General features: G+C 39.0%; 1 protein-coding gene and 1 long non-coding RNA gene across 2 annotated transcripts; one reads left to right on the top strand and one right to left on the bottom strand.

Moving 5' to 3' along the window:
- Positions 1 to 2,664: 2,664 nt before the first annotated feature.
- On the bottom strand, positions 2,665 to 14,016 carry LOC117343802 (sodium-dependent glucose transporter 1-like). The gene is made up of 4 exons (XM_033906315.1): positions 13,816 to 14,016; positions 4,884 to 5,184; positions 4,377 to 4,662; positions 2,665 to 4,116 (listed from the first exon to the last, which is right to left on the bottom strand). Exons 2-4 carry the CDS (start codon positions 5,115 to 5,117, stop codon positions 3,818 to 3,820), a joined length of 819 nt encoding a protein of 272 aa, XP_033762206.1. The 5' UTR covers positions 5,118 to 5,184; positions 13,816 to 14,016; the 3' UTR covers positions 2,665 to 3,817.
- On the top strand, positions 13,966 to 24,364 carry LOC117343803. Its single transcript, XR_004536084.1, has 2 exons — positions 13,966 to 14,052; positions 23,558 to 24,364. It is a non-coding gene; the product is annotated as an uncharacterized LOC117343803 (long non-coding RNA).
- Positions 24,365 to 24,478: the final 114 nt, after the last annotated feature.

The following is a 24,478-nucleotide window of genomic DNA, read 5'->3' as shown; positions in this document are numbered from 1 at the left end:
ACGGGAACTGTTTTCATATCTATTGATTTTTTTTATGAAACAACAAGTGTGATTTTGACTAATTTGATACACGCACCAATGAGCTTCCTAGACGGACGACATTACTGTTTAAATTATTTTATTTTACTGGTATTCTGTATTTCAATACTCCCAATGTATCTTAGATGTCAGCATCATCATTTGAAAGTCCTAGAAGCCAAGTTAACTGAAAAGATACCGCTTTGTTCATTTTGGTATCATCGATTCACATCTCATAATGGACAAATTTGATTGATATCAAATAAACAAATTATAGTCGACCTTGCATAACTTGACAAGTGGTACTGGTTATATTAACAATGTTCTAGAGGTCTCCAGGTGTAAGAGAGTTGTTGGTCCTGAATGTTCATTTGCAGCACGATATTGGATATTTCGTCAGACCATCGGAGTGAGTTGATAAAATGCGAGTATTGCACATTGGAATCAATAAAAATACAAAAAATATAAACCTCAGCTATTACGTATAGCAAAGATTAGTATTTATATCTGTACTTCGGTTTACGTAAACATATAAACCTCAGCTATTACTTATAGCAAAGATTAGTATGTTAGTCTATAATTCGTTTTTTTTTGTATATATGTAACAGTTTCGTTTCGTCGGGTGGCCGCGGTGGCCGAGTGGTAAAGGTTGGCCGACACTTTATCACTAGCCCTCCAACTCTGGGTTGCGAGTTCGAAACCTACCTGGGGCAGTTGCCAGGTACTTACCGTAGGCCGTTGGTTTTTCTCCGGGTACTCCGGCTTTCCTCCACCTCCAAAATCTGGCGCGTCCTAAATGACCCTGGCTGTTAATAGGACTTTAAACAAAACAAACCGAACCTAACCTAATTCGTTTCGTCGTGTCAGATGCGTTCAGCCTTGAGCAACCAAGTTTCAGGGGAATACTCGCGGTTCCGTCCCGTACCGTCAGAAATACAAGCGTACCACACCGGTACCAAGTAAAACTCAAGACATGTCAAACTATACAAGTAACATTTATTAAACATAAATAGGCGGAGGCAGAAACATACAACGCTACAACCCTCACACAAGCTCAATACCAGCAGACTACATGTAAATAAACCCTAACCTACACGCTAGAATAGTACCTAACATAACAACATCCTACGCACCATCCCACACGTATTCACTAGCCCTCCACCTCTGGGTTGCGAGTTCGAAACCTACGTGGGGCTGTTGCCAGGTACTGACCGTAGTCCAGTGGTTTTTCTCCGGGTATCTGGCTTTCCTCCACCTCCAAAACCTGGCACGTTCTTAAATGACCCTGGCTGTTAATAGGACGTTAAACAAAACAAACCAATCTATAAGATGATATGAATACTTGGATCGCAATGTATTAACATACATGGATACGAATTATACACATATTACAAATGTTCATCGAGTACAACTACGACAGGAAATTCAAATCTATATATATAGCATAGTAACACAATTGACGAAGGAAGACAACTATCTATATATAGCAACACAAATGACGAAGAAAACTTAATGACTCGTGTCCTGGCCGACTCACGATTTACGGCACCCAATCGCCTAGCCAGTCATATCCACGTTCTGAAAAAGAACGTTTCAATGAAGCAGTGATGGTCGACCCGATACCCTGACATGATCTTAGTGGCCTACTTCGAGCACCTTCTATAGTGACTATCATCTTATATAATAGAACTCACTTTAGTTACCTGTAATGCGCACGTGTAGAGAGCATGATTATATTAAATAGCTGACACACGAAGTATGCCAATGACAAGTAGTCTATTAGATTGTGTATATACCTGGATCGCAATGCATTTACACACATGTACCCGGATGCGAATTGTACATACATATCTTCATCTCAATACAACTACAACATGAAATTGAAATCTTAACCTTGGGATCAACAACACATATTGCATATGATACATTGTGCTAATAATTAGATGCATAGTAACAAAAGATATTCTTCCTTCGTTATATGTGTTATTATCTTATCCATATCATATATTCTATCATGACGTTAACATCAATGAATTATTGATGAGGCATGTCAACTATTGATGTAGTTAACAATGTACTCCAGCTCGCGATCGGTAGCACGCGCAGTGATGTACACTGCCATTTCGGGAGGCATTTGCTTTGCGGTGATTTGGTTAATTTGGTCACTGTTTCTATATATGCATATTAAGACGTGTGTGCTTACACCTTGAAGGATGTCCATGGATAATACATAAATAATGTGCTATTTTCACGATTATCTGCTACATTTGTAGGATTTGGATTATATTGATCAAGTCATTAAAGCGTTATAATGTTTTCTGTAGAAATGTAATTTTTGTCCATGCAAGCTTAAGAGAATTAAGCGACTAAATGAGAATTTTCTTCAGACCTTTTGCCGAAATGAAGTTTTCTATCTTGTTTCCCGAAGACAATATTGTCGAGTTTGATTGTGAATTATTCTTTGTAAATCACTGAACTTCGGTCTATATTTTGTTGTGTAATTCTCATGAAAATTGTACCAAAGTGATTAACGCTACACGTCCGTATCCAAAGTTCTACATTTAACACTATGCGGGAAATGAAAATTGGTTGATTCTGAAGGATATTAAAGCCGATTGGAAATGGCGAAATTTATAACGTTTACTGTATTAAGAGAACGTGCAGAAAGAGAGCATTATTTACTTCTATAAGCTGATAGATCAATTATTAAAATCGGATTGTTAATATTTGTACATACATGTTTAACACGTGGACACTTTTAATTAGTGAAACAGACGAACTCAGTGTACTGTGAAGTCACAAATATGGGAACAGGTGACACAGCATCCCTCAACTTACAAAAACCAAACAAGTCCAATTTTGGCCAAACTTGGCATCAATATACATTAAAAGAGATTAGAACCTACGGAGGGCACGATAACTGACCATCTCTCTGATCTAAGGGTGTAAAAGGCACTTAAAGGATCTACCTTGCACAAATCTGTATTCATTCACAAGTGTTTTTACCCCGGTAAGCTCTCATTTCCTTAAACATGTTCGTTCGCTGTTTCCTCTTTGACAATGCCACACGATTTACTGACACTAAATCTAGATTCCGACAGCCTCGCTATCAGTAAGAGGATGAGAAATAGAATAATCAACACTACGCTCTCCCCAAACAACAGGTATGTGAACCACATAGGTGTGAAGGTTTCCATTAAGTATCCTAAAATGATTGGGTTGGCTATTGTACCACCTGACGATGCCATAATAAAGAGGGACATTACTTTGCCCGAAACCGGAAGTAGTTTTTCTTCTGTCAACAAGATCAAGGATGGATAGATTAGGGACATTGATGCTCCCGTGAAAACTGCGCATGCCCAGATACCTCCATCAATCGAGAAACTTGAAGAAACATACAACACTCCTAAATCAACACACAGAACAATGGTTAACACACAAATGATTTTTGTAGGGGAAACATATTTTGCCACCCAAATTCCCGAGAAGCGAGCGAGCCCGAAGACAGCCCAGTACAGCGATGTGACGTAGGATCCTTGGACCTTTGACCAGGCCAACTGTGTAACGCAGAACGATGCAAAATATGCAGTGAATGTTTCCTCCATGGCGCAGTAAACTGCCATAAACAGACACAGACAAACGAGAATTAGAATTTTGAATCCAAAAGTATGCTCCCTCGTTATCCGTTTAACGCCTGTTTTCTTTATTGAATTAAGTTTTTGGTGTTTTCGTGATCTTACATACATAATGAACAACGGTATCGTAGCGGATATGTTCATTGCTGCAGTTAAACAGTATGCTATATACAATCTGGAGTTATCTTGGTCGTCAGTGAGTGAAACAGTAGCATTATCAAAGATACTAGAATTGATAATAGTAGTGTTTGTGTAGTAAGACACGTTGATGCTGTAGTCACTATACGGACCGACGGGTGTGACATCAGTGGTAAATGTGTCAATTGAATCCTCATGTGTGTCCAGGAGAAAGGTGAAGTCGCCAATGGGGACATGATACCACCAAAGGCGAAGGAGAAGTGTAAAGCCTGCATGAAGGAGTTCCCTTCTCGCCCCCAAGTGTACATGAGAAGAGCGTTTCCACCTGTTAGATGAAATTAAAAACAATAACTGTTACATTTTTATGAGTATTTCGGCAACATTACCCAACCCGACGTATTGATTCATACATCTATAAAAACTGTGGGTTTTTTCATTTACACTAATTTGCATTATTCTTTAGAGTTAAATTGAGTGTTGCTAATATGGCTGCAGTCAAGTGACAAAATAATAATTTGATACCAAGGTAACCTGGAAGCGTCAGTAGATAGTAATATAGTCGAAATTGGCTAACTGCCAACTTACTGGCACCGATTCCTCCTTGGTAGAAGCCGGCACAAACGTGCACTGCCATCATGAGTTCGTACAAGAAACACCAGGGCAGGACGGCTGATATCACTGCACCCGCCAATGGAAAGATTGACACCAAAAGTAACTTGCTATATCTGTCAAAAAGAATTCCCGTCAAGATTGAACCTGCCAGGAACCCAACGGATCTAACGGTCAAGAAACCGGACGCTTTCTTCACATTTGTCCTTGTAATAATTTGAAGGTCAAGGAAAGCTGGTCCAAATTGTGCAGACGCCCACCCCTGAAAAAGAACATTTCAAGATAATTATGTATCAGGTTCAAGTTTCTGTTTTGTTCCTAATGACACCAACATCAATTCAAATCGACCCTAATTTATGCTTCTCCACGTACATATGATAATGCAATTATTTCTTAAAGGTTCTGTTCATCAGTTACAACATACATTAAAAACTTGCAATTTAGTTTAATTTCTTTAAAAATAAGTTTCACTTATCGACGTACCAAGGTGACAAAGGTCCAGCATAAAACCAGACTAACAATAACGTTTTCTTTATAGGCGGAGTCTGTTTTTAATCTGGACATGTAGGAAGTTTTCCTATCAGACGATCTACGGGGTTCCCTGTCTATAAAGCCAGTCTTCTCCTCTCGTTCGTTACTATCGGATCTCGGTTGAAAGCTTCGAGACACTTCTCCGTCAGATACAATAATGTCTTCATTTTCTCCTGCTTCTTGCATGCTTGATATAACTTGCGATATATTCTGCTGTTTTAGCTTTTGTCTCACGAAAAGTATGGATGTTATCCTAAAATAAATAAAAAATAAATTAATAAAATAAGACGATAGATAACAGCCGATTTGATACTAACACGAGGAGCAACTATTCTGTCGTGACGGGGTGGAGTGTGGTAGGTTACATAGATATGTGTATTTGGAAGACAGCGATACAATGCTTAAAATACATATTGATTATGAAGACATGTTCACATGGTTTTGATGACTTTACGGGAAATTAGTCTCCATTTTCAAGCAAACAAGTTAACTAATTCTCCTAATAGAAGATTTTAAAAGCTTTTTTCGTATAAAAATTATTTGACATCATTATCTTAATTTTTAATTACGCATTGTACATTTTATAGGATTTGAAAATATTTTGACACAAAGTTCGTTAATTAGCATATTTAAAACTTCCACCAATAGATGACAGTAAAAGCATATAATATGTGAAGCATTGCGATGTCTGATTATAATATGTATTATAAAATGAAAGATAAAAAAACCTTTACCTCCTAGCGCTGGTCGATACTGTCTCCTCTCGTATGTCGGACTGGATTTGATCTTATCTCTAAATGTATATATTGACAGGCGTTACTCATTATATGGGATAACTAACGTTCTGTTTAACATGAAATATCCGCGTGGGGTATTCATTTTCGGGGTTATAAGCTATTGAGATATAGTTTAGTGGTAGAAACATTTTTTGCGAGTAATCCATATACTAAAGTAAACAAATTTGGCCCATTAGGGATAGCATAACTTTAGAGAAAGATACTTTAAGATAAACTACATATGGTGTGCTTTTCCAAACGTCAGATTTGACAACCATGTAAGTTGAAGAAGTTGTAAAAATGGGATGAATAAATAGATCACAGTGACCTAGTTTTATATCTGGTCTATTTGCCAATAAACCTTCCATTAATCATTCCAAAAAGAACTTGTTAACATCGGCAACTATTCTGAACCCCATGAGTCTGTGGTGGGGCTCCAATAGGCGTACGGGAACTGTTTATTTTCATATCTATTGATTTTTTATGAAACAACAAGTGTGATTTTGACCAATTTGATACACGTACCAATGATCTTCCTAGACGGACGACATTGCTGTTTAAATTATCTTATTTTACTGGTATTCTGTATTTCAATACTCCCAATCTCTCTTAGATGTCAGCAATATCATTGAAAAGTTCTAGACGCCAAGTTAATTGAAAAGATACCGCTTTGTTCATTTTGGTATCGTCGATTCACATCTCATAATGGACAAATTTGATTGATATCAAATAAACAAATTATAGTCGATTGTGTACAAGAGTTGTTGGTCCTGAATGTTGATTTTCAGCACGATATTGGATATTTCGTCAGACCATCGGAGAGAGTTGATAAAATGCGAGTATTGCACATTGGAATCAATAAAGATACAAAAAATATAAACCTCAGCTATTACTTATAGCAAAGATTAGTATGTTAGTCTATAATTCGTTTTTTTTTTGTATATATGTAACAGTTTCGTTTCGTCGGGTGGCCGCGGTGGCCGAGTGGTAAAGGTTGGCCGACACTTTATCACTAGTCCTCCAACTCTGGGTTGCGAGTTCGAAACCTACCTGGGGCAGTTGCCAGGTACTTACCGTAGGCCGGTGGTTTTTTCTCCGGGTACTCCGGCTTTCCTCCACCTTCAAAATCTGGCACGTCCTTAAATGACCCTGGCTGTTAATAGGACGTTAAACAAAACAAACCGAACCTAACCTAATCCGTTTCGTCGTGTCAGATGCGTTCAACCTTGAGCAACCAAGTTTCAGGGGAATACTCGCGGTTCCGTCCCGTACCGTCAGAAATACCAGCTTACCACACCGGTACTAAGTAAAACTCAAGACATGTCAAACAATACAAGTAACATTTATTAAATACAAATAGGCGAAGGTAGAAACATGCAACGCTACAAACCTCACACAAGCTCCTTACCAGCAGACTACATGTAAATAAACCCTAACCTACACGCTAGAATAGTACCTAACATGACAACATCCTACGCACTTACCGTCCCACAGTCACCACCCCGCTCCTACCTAACGAAATACAAAGAGAGAGGGAGAGAGAAAAAAAGAAGTGAGCCTACCAGCCAAAGGCTTTTATAGACTCACAAACAATTACAAAACGCCTGAATCTATACTTCGTTGCCCTACAACGAAAATTGCGTGCAGAGTCTAATATGCTCGATCCTGGCCTAATGCTATAGAAAACGTAACCAATATAAATATATATATAAAATTATTGACCAATGAGCAGAAGCGCGTCTACATCCGGTAAAACATAAGACCCTGTGAACATGTCACTTACAGAAAAGAAATACCATTAAATATGACAGAATGTCAGCACTATTACGAACGTAGCCCATATAAATGTAACACAGGGTCGTTAACAGCCTCCCAGAGACCCCGTGTATATATAGATTCTAACACAACTAAAGCTTTTTAACTAGTAAAACCTATTCCCGCTACATACCTCCCCCCTAAAAAAAGACAAATACTAACACAAAGCATTTGGCTAGTATAGCTTATCTTGAATATACACTACACAATCTATATAACACTATCCATTCGATCTGTACACTAAAAATATTGAAAACATGTACATAACACACATAGTTATTTTTGACACGGTCAGCCATATTTGTGACCGTTTATACTACAGTTATTATTGTTGCATTTTCACTGTAAAAGTCCTCACCAGGCTCCCACTTTCCATCACTGGGTGACACAAAGGCACGGGCCTATTGTGCCACTTATTACCATACCGTTCCGTATATATCCAGGACTGGCCACGTACCGCGCACTATTTCACTATTTAATTTTAATTTCAAACATGATTTTACACAGGGTAACCACATCACATCCTTCGCAGACAATACACACAATTAGAACAGAAAAAAGAGGCCCAGAGGGCAGGTATCGCTCACCTGGATTGATGAAATATGAAACAAGAATGCTGATTTAGCATATTTGTCACTGGTATTGCTATGTCAATATATCATAGGCGTCTTATATGAGTACGTGAGGTTTTTATGCCAAAAAATGAATTTATCCATGAAATGAAATTGACTTTGGCGCAACCCCATAGGGATGTTACCACACAAGTGTGAGTGATATCCATTGCTTAGTTTCAGAAAAGAAGTTGTTTAAACCATTTGACCCCTTTTGACCCGAAATATGAGCTGATTTCAGAGAAGTTGCTCATATCAATTTAGTTAAATTGACCCCTTTTGGCTGCAGCCCCCTGGGGGGTCAATCCCAAAATTTGTACAATTTTGAATCCCCACCCCATGACCATGCTGCCATACAAATGTGAGTGATATCCATTGCTCAGCCCCATCATTTGTACAATTTTGAATCCCCACCTAATAGTGATGCTACCAGACAAATATGAGCGATATGCTTTGCTCGGTTTCAGAGAAGAAGTCGTTTATATCAATATAACCCAATTGATCCCTTTTGGCCCCGCCTCTAGGGCCGCTGGGGGGTCAGCCCCATCATTTGGACATTATGAATCCCCACCCCATAGTGATTCTACCAGGCAAATATGAGCAATATCCATTGTTCGGTTTCAGAGAAGAAGTCGCTTATATCAATATAGCCCAATTGACCACATTTGGCCCCGCCCCTCAGGCCCCTGGGGGGTCAGCCCCATCATTTGTACAATTGTGAATCCCCACCTCATAGTGATGCTACCAGGCAAATATGAGCAATATCCATTGCTCGGTTTCAGAGAAGAAGTCGTTTATATCAATATAGCTATATTGACCCCATTTGGCCCCACCCCTCAGACCCCTGAGGGGTCAGACCCACAATTTGTACAATTTTTTTGAGTCCCCATCCAATAGGGATGCTTCTTACCAAATTTGGTTGAATTCTGACCTGTGGTAATGAAGAAGAAGTCAATTGTTGACGAACGGATGGACGACGGACGGACGACGACGGACGCTACGGTATTGCATAAGCTCGCATTGGTCCTTCGGACCAGGTGAGCTAAAAAAAAACCCAGCTTGATTAGTAAAGGAGCTGAACACTTCATCCCTCCCTAGGTCGATTGCCCTCCTCTTCCTGGTGTGCCTGAGCCTAACCTCTCCCGCCAGTCTACCATCTGACTGCGAAACAATGTTTACTTCCTTATCCCTGCACTGATATACCGGGAGTTGTATAGAGAAGTTGGCTTTCCTAGATAATGCCTCCTCGTCCTGCCTTTTCCGCTCCTGCTGAGCTTCCAGTCTCCGCATAGCTTCCCCAGCACGCTATTACTGGCCCTTAAGGGATGCAGGGGGGAAACGTATCACAGTGGCCCTGCGATGGTAGAAAAAATGGGGATAAAACGTATGTAGTACCCCGCCATGCCTAAACAAAATTTTTGTAGGTGGGTGCCATTCAAATACTGCTCTATTTTTTGCAGGATCACAGCTTCTTCCAGCTTTCGATACAACTGTAAATCGGTAGAGCATTAGTAGAGAATTATGTTTTAGCCTTATCTTTCTCATCCCTGCCCACCTGCCAGTAACCATTTGCTAGGTCTAGTGTTGAGAACCACCTTGCCCCATGTAGCATGTCTAATGTGTCATCAATAAGTGGCAGAGGAAAGGCGTTTTTGGTCACCGCATTTCTTGGTCATCAAAACAACGGGAGCAGACCAAGGGCTGTTACTGGGTTCAATTACCCCACTTTTTAGCATCTTATCAAGCTCATCCTCAACCACTTGTTTCTGACTATGGGAAATACGACGTGCTGGTATCTTTATTGGCTCTGCCTGACATGTATCGAGTGTTCTCCTAGGTGTGTACGACCTAACTTACCATCAGGCCCCATGGAAATATCTTGATACTCTATAAGTAACTGCCTGATCTCTGACTTTTCCTCAGCTTCCAACTGATCTGACACCCCTTCCAATATTGGTTCTAAATGGCCAGGTAACTCACTCTCTACATCTGCCTCTTCAACCCTATGAACATTTCCCACTGTAGCTATGTGTGTGTTTTCTAACAACTTGACTGGTTGAGACGGCAAGTTCAATACTGACAAAGTTATTTGTTTCCCTTTCCTCGGTCGAACCAGAGTTTTGGCCATCAACAATCCCTGACATCCAAAATTCTTGAAAGGTTCCAGTATACCCTCTTCATGTACTACCTCACCATCCGGGGGAAATAACACTGTATTTTCAGGAATGGAGACTGTGACACTGACTCGTATCCTAGCACCAGTGTTAGCAGTGGCTACTGCAGGTTGCAATTTACATTTATGCTGGCCTTACCTGAGGACTTTATCCGCATAGCTTATCTTACCTTTATGCTTTGTCAAAAAGTCTACACCTATGATTCCACGAAATCCCACAAACTTTGCCACTACCACTTCCTGTGCAAAATTACTGTTCCCCATCCTGAAATTACACATGCATTTACCATACACTTTCAAATTGTTACCAGAAGCTGTTGTTAACCTTAAGTTACTTCTCTCTAACACAGGTTTACTCTCCACTGATATCTGGTCATACACCTCTATGGAAACTATGGTTACTGATGAACCTGAATCTATAAAATATTTTGAGTTTGTATTGGCTACTGAGGCATCAAGATATACACTGGGTTGTATTTCATTTAACATGGCCACTGGCCCAACCTTATCAACACTATCAGATTCTGGGGCTGTACTTTTTGGCTCAAGCCCAGCCCTTAGAAGTTTTCATGACCTTGACCTTCCTCCCCACTTTTGGAAAGGTAAAGGACGAATGTCCCTTATCCCCACAAACGTAACACGTCCTCTCTGATATGGTAACCTGACTAATGGGTCGTTTAGTATAGTTCCTGGGAGGGGCAGACAGGTTCTTGTTGAGTTTCGGTATTTTCTGTAACAGTAAAGTGCCTATATCTGGGTTCACTATTTCATTTTCTGAAGACCCTACAGCATGAACTTGACTGGCTTCCTCTGACATAGATCTAGGTTTCCTTAACACTTGTTTGTTTGTAATTGCTTCTAACTCTATAGCACTACTGATTGCCTCGTCTATTGTTTTAGGGTGACTGAACTGTACATGTTTCTTCAAGTCATATGTGTCTCAACCTTCAATGAACTGATTCACTATACAATGATCCGTCTCCTCCCCTATTGACTTTGGAAAGGCCAAAGATGACAGAGTTCTTAATCTGTAGCCAAGTTCTACTAAAGACTCAGTGTCTCCTCTCCTTCACTCTTGAATTCAAACTGATAGGCAAATTCCCTACCAGATGGAGAAAAACTTTCTAACAGCGCATCTTTCAGAATGTTATAGTCACTAGCTTGGCTAAGAGTCAAGTCTGACAAAACTTTTAAGGCTGACCCCCTAAAAACACATGATCAGCTGTTGAGCCTGCTCATATTTGTTCCAATGATTCCATACATCCACCCTTTCAAAATGTATTATAAAATCCCGAAAATTCACTTTCCCATCAAATGCCTGTGGTTTCTTTTCCTTGCGCTCCATGGGCCAATTCCCACCTACATTATACAAATTATCCATTGGAATTCGCATAGGGACACTGTGGGGATTTACTTGTCTAGCTTGTCCCTGTGACAGATTGTCATTTCCTTGCCAACTAGTTGTTAGGATTATATGTAGATGTACCTAGCCCCTGTGACTCATGTTCCTGCCAACTAACTTTACAGGTATGCCATTGTATTGCCTGTCCTTGTGACCTATCATGACTGCACTCTTGAATGGCCTCCTGTGATTGTGAAGTACCACTAGAGAATGCACAAGGCTGCCTGGGGACATTGGGGTATCTAGACTGTCCTGTACATGTACCAGGTCCCTGTATAGTAACTGAACTCTGTCTACTCTGATATAATGTAGTAGCTGTTGTATTTGATGATACCCTAATAGGGTTAGAATGTCTTATCTGAACATCAAACTGTGAAGGCACCGGCGTACTCGAAATTACAGCTGGCCCTACATTTGGAGTTTGAGTGTGCCTATTCGGGGTCACATACCGTTCACTCAACCTCGGTTCACCTACAGGGGGCGCTGCTCGCTTTGCCAAATTAGAGAATTAAGAATAGCAGCATAAGGGTCTACTCTGTCCCTATAGGATTCATTAGGACTTGCCAAACCCAATGGCGGCCATTTTGTAACATGATTGCGCAATCAGGGTTTTTCTGAACAACATCTATTTTAAAGTTCTTCTCAAATTCCACCTGTGGGATTCAGATCTACCTTACCAGAAATGATCCTGAGATGGCCCTGACGAAGTGTTATTATTTTACGGGTCGGCCAGAAATCCAAGATGGCCGGCATGGCAGCCATCTTGAAAAACACATTTTAACTTCTTCTCTTGTTCCACTGGTGCCATTGCTGGAAATTGGTGATGTGGTTAAGGAAGGAGAGCCAACAAAGTGTTGTTATTTTTCGACCTCGTAAAAACTGTGACATGTCAGCCACGGCGGCCATATTGTAACATGATTGCGCAATCATAGTTTTCCTGAAAAACACCTATTTCAAACAGCTTCTCAAGTTTCAACAGTTGGATTTAGCTCTAACTTACCAGAAATTATCCTGAGATGGTCCTGACCAAGTGTTGTTATTTATTGGGTCGGTCAGAAATTCAAGATGGCCACCATGGCCAACAGTCCCACTAAATTGTATATACTTGCTACAGAGAATACATAATACAATAGTATAAGGGTCTTTAATTTAGAGTCAGATGACCGTCAAGGCCCTTGGGCCTCTTGTTAACTAGTAAAACCTATTCCCGCTACATATATATAGACCTCAGCTGTAAGTCTATACTTTGATTTATGTAAATATATAAACCTCAGCTTTTACTTATAGTAAATATTAGTATGTTAGTCTATAATTCGGTTTTTGTATATATATATATGAACCTCAGCTGTAAGTCTTTACTTTGATTTATGTAAATATATAAACCTCAGCTTTTACTTATAGTAAAGATTAGTATGTTAGTCTATAATTCGGTTTTTGTATATATATATAAACCTCAGCTGTAAGTCTTTACTTCGGTTTATGTAAATATATAAAGCTCAGCTATAATTACAGTCAAGATTAGTATGCAAGTCTATAATTCGGTTTTTGTAAATATATGAACCTGAGATATTACATGTATTTGTAGTCGAGATTAATCTATAAGTATATACTTAGTACATGTTAATATTTGACCACCGTCTATAGATATCAATGTAAAAGTCTATATTTTAGCAGACTTCTATATATGGTTTCTATACAATTTTGATTTTCAGCCTATATTAAAAGTGAAGCGCAAGAGTGATATGCCCCTTGCTATGGGAAGGTCGGTAGATTTTAGCTCTGATGAATAAGGCGATTTACAGCAGTAATGCGAAGTGTATGTTTCCAGGATTCAGGTAGTATTGTATATAAGGATCTGAATGTTGAAACCTGATAGCAGTTTTTAGTGAACTTTGGCGAGAAAAATCCAATATGAGTCATTTACACGTACAAACATTGGGCTATACAGACATAGCGAATGCCGTGAAGGCACTCAATCGTATCCTAGTTCAAACAGGTAACGCTGTACAGGTAGATGTGTGGAAGTTGTGGTATGAATGTCATGTAGACCCGGCCGTGGTGGAGTGTGATTGAATCTATATGTGTGAAATACGAGGATAATGTTTACCTGTGTATGTTGGCTGCTCCCGGAAAGGACCTCTTGTTACTATTCTGATTCTACATTCGCTTTCTATCTGTAACCTCGCCTCTCATTGGTTGAACTCTAATCTCTTCTGTCATTGGATGGACTTGCTGTAAATTATCCCTATTGTTATTGTTCCGACAGTCTGTAAAATGCTCCTGGAGCTGGTCGGACTCTCTGTTCTGTGTCTCTGTCTGTCTACTAACCTCGTCTGCACGTAAGGTGGGTGTCTTCGTCTTATGTCATTTAGGGTATTTGCAGGTGAAGCCATGCGTGCTGTCCTGTAACGTGAGTGTTTGTTGACTGTATGCTATCCGGTAGCCACCGCTTAGGGGCTTGTCTTGTCATATTTATTGTTTGTCCATGTTCTCATATACTATGTATGGTGAATCCCCAGAATACAAAGCTTCTGGTAAAGTTTCATTTCAAACAAATTTAAGACCTCCAGTGTGTAGTACCCCATATTACACATATGACTCTCAATAATATGGGGATAATAATTTAGGTCCCCTAGAGATGTCTTCGGAACGAAGGTTGGGTTATCAACCTAGTATGCCTTATTCTCCATCTCAGTCTTTGTCTGTAAGCACCACTTTGTTCAAATACAAGAGAGGTCATGAGCACAAATGTTACAAATACTGTCCCTACATTTCCTGCAGGGTTAGGTAATGTAAATGTTCCACATTCTGGTTTTAGACCTCCAACTAGTTCTTCCATCTCTATAAAAAGGAAAGAATATATCCTCAAACGTGTGATGGGACAACAAGTTTTCAGGATTTCCTTATACATTTTGAACAAATTTCAAATTGGAATGGGTGGACAAACTTTGAAAATACCCAACAGATAACTATGTGTTTAAGGGGATCAGCACAAAGGGTTTTGTCAGAGTTGAGGCCCTCAGAAATGTTTACTTTTGATAAAGTAAAAGTGGTACTAACCAATAGGTTTGATCCTCCTGGTAGAGAAGCTGCTTACAAGTCAGAATTCAACAGTAGACATAGAAAAGAAGGTGATAGTTTAACGGTTTACGGCGAAGCCCTGAGATTAGCTGCCCGTAAGGCCTGCCCCAACAGGTAGATTTGTTAGGTTAGAAGGAGATATTGTTGACCAGTTTGTAGATGGTTTAAACAATTTTGAACTTAGTTGACATGTACAATTATTTCATGTCAAAACATTAGATCAAGCAGTTAGTGCTGCTATTAGATTTGAATCTTTCAGTGCGAGACATGTAGGTCAGACTCCAGTTAGGAAGCCAAGGGAATTGAACCCTGAAGCTCCGGCTTTTGTTCAGGCTATTCCCAACGACTCTAACAAAACTACAGAAGGTGGGTCTGAGTCTATTTTAGCATCCCTGATTTTAGAGCAATTTCAAAGGTTAAATAGGAAATTGAATTCCAGACACAGAAATCATCCTAGAGCCAAGAGTTCTGACAATTCCTCACAGAGACACTGTTACATTTGTAGCGGGCTGAAGTTAGCAGCGGATTCGTTATTTGTTATTGGAGATTCGAACAATGAATCAGCTGCAAACAGCGGATTGGGGATTCAGATTCTTATGTTTAAATTATGTTTCTTTTTATTGACATTTTGACGTTTGGATTCAAATAAAAAAATCCGCTGCAGCAGTGGATTGGGGATTCAGTAACATATAAGTGTTTTTCTTATAATATGTGATTGGGGATTCGAATAACGAATCCGCTGCCGGGGATTCGAATAACGAATCCGCTGCAGCTGCCAGCAGCGGATTGGGGATTCAATTACTTTTGGTATTTTTCTGATGAACTATGATTGGAGATTCGATTTTACATTTTGATTTTGTGATTCGAATAACGAATTTGCTGCCAATAGCATATTATGGATTCAGTTCTTGATGTATAATTGACGCATTTTTTTCACAAAGTACGAAAATGGTAATTTGCGGGTATTTCAATGATATAATTACTTTGTAATTCAATTAACAATAATGGGATTCTAGTTCGAATCTGCTGCCAAGAGTTTCTTTTCTTTCAATTGAACATGTATGTAACCAAATCCCCAATCCGCTGCTGGCAGCGGTTTCGTTATTCGAATCTACAATCATATCTTATAAGAACTAGATATGTCTGTAAGACATAAATGGCCCCGCCTTCACATGAAATAAGTTCCCGAAACTTATATTTATATTTTGACCAATAAGGGGCCAGAAAAATGGCTTCCAATTTTTTTTTTTACAAAAATAAATACTGCCATTGTCTTTGTATAGCCAGACTGCATATAATACCAAATTTCATGAAAATCGAAGGATATTTAAATATCGACCAATCAGAAATCTCTATTTGACGGCCATCTTGAATCGTTATTTTGTTGTTTTTGATTGTTTATAATGAGTGCTGTCATGGTATCATCTTTCCCATCAAGATCCATTAGAATCAATCAGATAGAACAAACGTTATTAAAGGATATATTTTCAGCCAATCATGGGCTGTGGCGGCCATCTTGGATGTTTGTATCGAGAATTATTCATTCTATCAACGTGACATTTTGATGAAAAATATCTCTTTTTTGATATGTTTCACTAGTGAAAAATATCACCTTTTCTGATTTGACCAATCAGAACACTGCTTACAAACGACAATGCGGAAAAGAAAGATTTGAAGTTATATGACGTTATAATGTAAGATAGAATATATAACGTCACGATTTTGCGTACATTTGTGAGCCGTTGACAAGGGACCGCAATGAATTCTGGGAGAGATTGAGCTGACTCGGTATATTTTGCTATGAATGTGTAATAAACATAATATCTAACAGTATCTTCAGTAATACCAACTATATTTCACTCCTGTTTTTCAAAAATATCAAAATATTAGCCACACTCGTGAAATATATTTGATATTACTGAAGACACTGTTAGATATCCCCCTCTATACCCCCATCCCCACCTCCCACCATTTCATTGCGGGGGTATAAAAATAACAATTGCACATTAGAAACTGAATCCCCAATCCGCTGCTGCAGCGGATTCGTTATTGACAGCGGATTCGTTATTTGATTCCCCAATTCGCTGCTGCAGCGGATTCGTTTTTCAAATCCCCATTCCGCTGCTGGTATCATATTATAAGACAAATTACTAATATGTAATTGAATCCTTAATCCACTGCTGCAGCGGATTCATTATTTGAATCCAAACGTCAAAATGTCAATAACAAGAAATATCATTCAAACATAAAAATAATGAATCCCAATCCGCTGCTGGTAGCGAATTCGTTATTCAAATCCCCAATCATATATTATAAGAAAAATAACTAATATATATGTAACTGAATCCCGAATCCACTGCTGCAGCGGATTCGTTATTTGAATCCAAACGTCAAAATGTCAATAACAAGAAATATCATTCAAACATAAAAAAAAAAACCTGAATCCCCAAATCGCTGCTGGTAGCGGATTCGTTATTCGAATCCCCAATCCACTGTCAGCAGCGGATTCGTTAATCGAATCCCCAATAACGAATAACGGATCCGCTGCTTACTTCAGCCCGCTCAGGAAAACTGGACAGAGCTGGTCACGGGGCCAGAGGATCAGCTCTTAAATCTGAGAGTGAAGGGCCCGTCAAAGTGCTAATTACAATTCAGCCTAGTTTGTTCGCTGGTGTTGGTGTTGGTGGTTTGAATACTAGTTTTTTAGTGGATTCTGAATCATCAGTTACACTCATTGATATTGACTTATACAGCAAATTAGACCAAAGGTGTAAGCCTGAGTTGAAAAGCTGGCGTCTTAAGCTAACAACAGCCTATGGGAGTAATTTAGTGGTGTTTGGGAAAGCAGATCTTTCACATAGGAAGCTATCGTGGTAAAACTTCAGGAACTCAAAGGTATTTTGGGTATTGGTTTCCTCTCATGGGGGAGAAATGAATTTTGGTGAGAAGACTCTGAAGTTGGGAGGCCACAGGGAAGAACTTAATGCAAAGCCTGTAAGTAAATGTGCCCATTTTAGAGTGTCAGAAACTGTTTCGATACCAGGAAATTTTGAGTGTTACTTCCCGGGGTATGTTGATGTGGAAATGGATAGCAGAATAGGTGTGATGGAACCAAACAAACAAGTGGCCAACCAGGGCTTACTTATAGCCAAAACAGTGATAGCCCCTTGGATGGGAAAGGGAGATAACTCTGTCATTGTTAAACCTTACTGCCAAGGATATAAATATGCATAGTAATACTGTTGTAGTCTGTGTTTCTCCAGTTGCTCAGGTACATGGTATTCAGGATGATAGTGTTACACCGCGTGCTGGTTTACCTCATCATTTACAGGATGTACTAGACAGGACCTATTGGATATTGTTTTTGGAAACCGCTCTGTACAGTCAGCGGTAGCATGCAGTACCAACAGCAAATTCTCGATTTTGGTTGTTAGCCGCCATTTTGACGACGCGGTTCCAACATCAAGAAGGATAACTCTCACCGCCACGAAAACTTAGGAAGCAAAATACAGTTTGAATGAGCTCTTCTAACATTTAATATAAACGAGGGGAAAAGAAAATGAAAACAATACAATGAACAACACAGTGAATTAAGTGTTAAACGCGTGCATCAAGGGTGGGTAGTCACTTGCAAGCATGAAAGGGCAGCCTTTTTCTTTGTTTATTTTTGGGTTTTTTCCATTTTTTTTTAACAAGTTGTGTTTTCAAATACATGAATCTTTTTTTATATTTTGATGCAATATTACAAAAACGCATTTTCGTAAGGCTTTTTTTCTTTTGTTTTTTTTTCTTCAATTTTTCTTCCTTTCTTTTAATTTGTTTTTCTTGTTTTCATTATTTTTTAATTTTCATAATGAGGTACACTGTAAATGATATTCATTGCTTGCAACTTAGTAGTTCAAGCAAATTAATACTGCCAGAAAAATGAAATGTTCAGCAAAAAGATTGACTGATTTATCCTGCTGTCTCTTTGTGCAACACATGTAACAAACATGATACCATGACCGAGATGCAAACTTGTCCCAGGTAGGGTCAGACAATCCTTTCTTGAGGTGAATTTATCAACCAGTCCCCATATGATGCTTTATGTAAACTGCAGGAATGACAACTATTGCTTGCCCTGTCCAGGAAAGTTGTTGGTACATTGAAGGAACACCTGATAAGAGTTCAGCTTTTATGATTAATTAAATACTGCAGGTTTTGATCTGCCTTGTTTACACCACCAATATGGGAAATGTAGTCTGTTATTAGTTCTGGGCAAGATATATTTCCCTGGCAAACTTGTCATCTTCTTGTTTAATAATCTGTGAGTCTGTTTATACCTCTGTGGCAGGTTCGATATGAAAAGTAGAGAGTGCAGTAACACATTTTTTTTGTCTTTCCATACAACAGATACCAGTGGGCCTTTTTTGTACAATATCATCTGGCCTTTTCTGCATGATATCCCTTGGTAGATCATGGCAGTTGGACCTTAATTACTATAGACCTTATATATATAATTACTGTACAACAGTCATAGGTGTTCTCATTCAAAGTGATGTTAAATATAAGAGTCATCCTGGTATACATGTCCCCAGCCTTGACCCTGAATACCAGTCCCCTGTAAACATTTCTTCACAACACTGGCTAGAGTTCATTCTGCATTATGGCATCTTCCTCCAGTTAATTTATTATGAACACACCAGAAAATGTCATTATAATATAGGGATTTATTTGTTATGAGTGGATACATTTTGAGTGTTAATAAATTGTATCTTTGCACTATAATTGTGATTGGGACAGCATTACATATGCACCTTTATGGATGTTGTATGAAGTTTGAGATTCATGTATTCACAATGAGTACAACTCAGTATGAATGTAATAAAAAATGGGTATTAAAAAAATTCAAGTACATGTAGGAGAAAAAAATACCATAATCAGCTGATAATATTGTATCTGATGAAGTAGTCAATTCATTACCATAAAGTTTTACTGACAGCCTGGTTCATGACCACACTCAATGCCATACAAAGACACAGGAAAGCTTTCATTTAACAACACTAACAGCCTTTCAATGCGGCCCTTCCTAGGTTGCTTGCAATTTTGTTTTATTCCGGATTTGTCACTTGTGTCAATTTCGAATTTGCAGTGTTGAGCATATAATTCCGATCTCCTCTATCAGTGTATCAATTAATACCTGATCTAAAAACAATGCCAGATAATCCACTGACTCCTTGTCTTAAGTCAAGGACCTTGTGTTTCCCCTTGATGTAAAAATATGTCGTAGCCTTCTCTCAAAATAATCGAAGCCGTAGAAATTTTCAGATTTTGACAGCACGCAAAATAACTACATGACAACAAAGATCGCTACTTTATTGGTAGATATAATACGTTTCCATGATTGTAACGAGAATGTAAAAAACGATATGAATTACAAGTTCAAAATATTTTAAAAAATCACGCAATTAAATATAAACCAAATCGTGAATTCGTATCAATCGACGTACTCACATGTGTGTGTTTATAGAGCCATCTTGGATAAGATATGGTCATGTGATCATGATCTGTGTTACTAAAATTAGAATACTCGGTCTTCTGTTTGTGTTAAAAATCCGAATTATTAGCTCGTGTTCCCGATAAAGTATCAACAGAAATACAATGAAACATACATATAAAACCATGCAAGTAGTTTTGGAACGATGTCTTTGATAGATGGTGGAGATTTGATCATAAAAGCTAGCGAGTTGGCAGACACTGCCGCGCCGCTGACGTGATGCACCAGTGGTTCATTCAATTAATCAAACGTATCGTTGTTTCTGTGTTTTTAATTCACGAATATGTGAACCATTTGTACAAAACGTCAATTTACTGATAGGTTCACAAACAGTCAAAGGAGTGAAGTCAGTGATTTATAACAGGTCCTGATGGGGCTGGTTTGGTTTGGTTTGGTTTATTTTGTTTAACGTCCTATTAACATCTAAGGTCACTAGGCAGGACAAAATTAGTCAAGCACCCTATAGATACTCAGGGGTTCACACAAATAAAAATGGCACCCAAAAGGATATCGCACACTCAAAAAATAGTGGTAGAAAAGGAGCTAGACAGTATGCTGGAGAAGGGTGTTATTGAGCCTAGCTCAAGTCCCTGGTCAGCTCCAATAGTCTTTGTACAAAGAAAGATAGTTATGTTCGTTTCTGCATTGATTATAGGAAACTAAATGCTTTCATAAAGAAAAACGCATATCTCTTACCAAAAATTGATTAAGCATTGGACACACTTTCAGCCGCTAAATGGTTTTCCACATTAGATTTGGCAAGTGGCTATTGACAGTGTCGCATGGATGAGAAAAAGGAGAAAGACAAAGCTAAAACAGCTTTTGCTACCCACAAAGGGCTTTACGAATTTAATGCCATGCCTTTTGGGCTCTGTTATGCCCCAACAACCTTTTCAAGGCTCATGCAGCTGGTGTTAGGGGGCTTACAGTGGTCAAAATGCTTGTGCTATTTAGATGACGTGATTGTTGTCGGCTCCAAATTTGAAATTGCTATGGCAAACCTGATCAGTGTTTTCGAATGCTTCCGTACAGCTAATCTGAAACAAAAACCAAAAAATGTACCATTTTCCAAACCCAAGTTTCATATTTATTCATAATTTCATAGATCTATCTAGACCTTTGACAAAATTGACCAGGAAGGGGAAAGTGTTTCAATGGGATGAAAAGTGTCAGACTTCGTTTGAAAATACCTTTTTAGTAACTAGCCCTATACTGTCATATCCCTAGAGTACTTACATCTTAGACGGTGATGCTAGTAGTACAGCCATGGGATGTGTTCTGTCCCAAATCCAGGGTGGAGAGGGAAAAGTTTTGTGTTATGCTAGCTAGTTAAAGAATTTTAAAGAGCAATAAGGTATATTCGCTATGTGGATTAGCATTATTGATATGTTTGATTATGACATACTACACCGGCCGGGTAGTCAACACAGTAATGATGTTGGCCTGTCACGCAGACCCAAGAAGCAGTGTGGTAGGGGAGCATGTCCTGACTGTTTTAGACTAGAAGAAACTACAAATGTAGTCTCCTCATCAGATGATGGTACTCCATCGATCGAAGCTCCGAAAATGTTTTCTAATTGGTTAGATTCCTGGGGTATGGATTGGTTAGAGAGGGAACAGTGTGCTGGCCCTCATATTTCAAAGTTCAGACAGCTTAAAGCTGATAGGAGAAAAACCCTAGAAAGAGTGAAACTATTGGTTTAGCTTATGAAGTTAAAGTATACTGTCAGATTGTGGGATATGAGTTCCGAGTCTGGGGATGGGTTATTGTATGTCAGAGATGCTGGACTAGATGGTAACACAATGTATAGGGTCCTAGCCCCTGTTAGGGTTAGAGAGCAGATTCTGTATCAAATACATAGTAGTAAGACCGCATACATCTGGGTAGGGATAAAACAATATATCAGATCAGGAGAAGGTTTTACCAGCCTGGCTTGTCTGATGATGTTAAACGCTGGTGCAGAAAATGTGAAATTTGCGCACGTCGTAAACCTGGTCCTTTAGATAGAATTTATAAAGACATTCTCAGTGGTTTACCTGTATACTGCAAACGGTATGCGTTGTATTATGGTTGTCTGTGACTATTTCTCCAAGTGGGTAGAAGCTTATACTCTTCCTAATCATACAGCTCATAGCATAGCTGACAAATTGTGTTCGAAATTTATTAGTAGATTTGGGGTGCCATACCAGATATTAACGGACCGCGGAGGCGAGTTCGAGGGAGAATTATTTACCCTGTTATGTGAAAAGTTGGGGATTTTAAAGAGTCGTACAACCCCATATCATCCCCCACCAAACGGCTTAGTTGAGAGATTTAATAGGACACGTATACAGATGTTATCAACTTTTGTTAACACCGAATACGATGACTGGGATGACCATTTACCATACGTTCTCATGGCATATCGAGCCACTCTATTAAAGAGCACTTGGTGTAGCCCTAATCTTGTAATGATTGGGAGAGAAAATAACTGTCCATAAGATATAGTTATAGGAGTGCCCACCCCTGCAAAGTATCCAGTTTGTCCAAATTTGTATGTAAAGTGGTTGCAGCACAGTATGCGAAACACACTCGATTTTGTTACTAAAAGTTTGGATGCTGAAAGACAGAAAAACAATTATGACTGGTTTAAAGCCTCGAATCTATGGTGTTGGGGATTTTGTTTTGCGATATTACCCCCTGCTTTGTCCTGTAAACTTGGGAAGGGATGGACAAGTCCATATAGGGTTGTAGGACTTGTGTCCCCTTTAACCTACATGATTCAGAGTAAGCCAAGCTTGAGGCCCATGACAGTCCATGTGGACAATTTAAAACCCTTTGAAGGTGACTGCATCCCAGAAGCATGGAGGGAGAAAGAAGGTGTTGTGTCTGCCAATGACATATCTGTTTCTCCTCAAGCTGACTCTGACATTGACCTTTCCAGTCCTGACCTTGAACCTGTAGAAAGAACTCCTCATCAAAGTCCCAAACTTAGTAGGTTTGGCAGGAAGATCAAACCCAAGGTCATTTACAGTCCCATCTGATGTGCAGAAGTGTCACTGTTCTTGTCTTGTCTTTGTATTATGTTATGTTATTACTGTTTATATTTCGTCTTATGGGGTTATACTCTCAAAATAAAGTTTTATTTGAGTATAACGAATTAATTAAGCTTCTTTAGAAGGCTGAAGCCTGTATATTAAATAAAGATTAATGTCTGCGAACTTCATCTTTAACATTTTTTTTTAGATACAGAAATGGCCAAGGCAACCGAGGTGGAGCTTATGGTAGCACCGGAGGAGGTCTCATCTCTGAACGGGGATCTGAGAACAATTTGAGTTGAGGGAGGCATGCAGTACCCTGTTCCTGCCTGTGGAGTAAAGGTTTACAAAACCTATCTAGGCATGTTGAGACACTGGGCGGACAGTCATGCCGTGTCTGTGGTGAAGTTCCATTGCCCAAGGTGTACAATTTTTCCATATCCGGGGAAACTAGGTGCTTAGACACTTCAGGAAGCGACACTAGCTTCCAGTGGCAGAAGCTAAAAGGCTGGTGGCCACAGTTACATCATGTAGGATGGCAAATCAAAAGTGTATTCCCCCTTATGGAATAAAGGTTCCCCTTCGGAGGACACCGTCTACCAATTTCACTGAGGAATTTAAGGATGAGGAACTGCTGGAGCTCTTCAGTAATGGGTACCACCTAAACATGTGAAAGGGACATTTGTTTTGTGTTCTGCTATGTTGAAGGCCCCTTATAACTGTTGACTGTTAATTGTTACATTTGTTGGATGTTTGAACTGTTATATTGTTAATGGTTAACTGTTACATTTATTATCTAATATTTACATTCTGTGTGACAGTTTCCCATTACTCCTGTGTTAAACCAGATGGTATTGATCACCGTATAAATGAAGACCAGATTACATGACGTCACTTCCGTCGGCGTCAAAAAAATGTTTGGCAATGCGTTGCGGGTGAATCAAACCAGATTTGTAACAGCGTGTATGTATTATTGCGAATACTGTCAAATCAACAGGAAATAAAACATTTTTTATTTTCAGATTTGATTTATTTTGCATGCAATTTTTTTGTACTTAATATTAATTGCACAAGTAAATCTGTTTTAATGCAAAAGAAGTGTAACTAGCTCAGAAGCTAGTTTTCTAATTCGATA

Source organism: Pecten maximus, chromosome 15, assembly GCF_902652985.1.
Source record: "Pecten maximus chromosome 15, xPecMax1.1, whole genome shotgun sequence".
In the NCBI taxonomy this organism is placed as follows: domain Eukaryota; kingdom Metazoa; phylum Mollusca; class Bivalvia; order Pectinida; family Pectinidae; genus Pecten; species Pecten maximus.
The sequence above is the reverse complement of the archived record's forward strand: the minus strand, read 5'-3'. Positions and strand labels throughout refer to the sequence as shown.

Excerpts from the sequence above, each read along its gene's own strand:
- LOC117343802 (XM_033906315.1), bottom strand. The coding sequence starts at position 5,117 with ATGCAAGAAGCAGGAGAAAATGAAGACATTATTGTATCTGACGGAGAA. Across the intron at positions 4,663-4,883 it reads GCTGGACCTTTGTCACCTTG|GGGTGGGCGTCTGCACAATT; the intron begins GTACGTCGATAA and ends GTTCTTTTTCAG. Across the intron at positions 4,117-4,376 it reads CCAAGGAGGAATCGGTGCCA|GTGGAAACGCTCTTCTCATG; the intron begins GTAAGTTGGCAG and ends TTCATCTAACAG.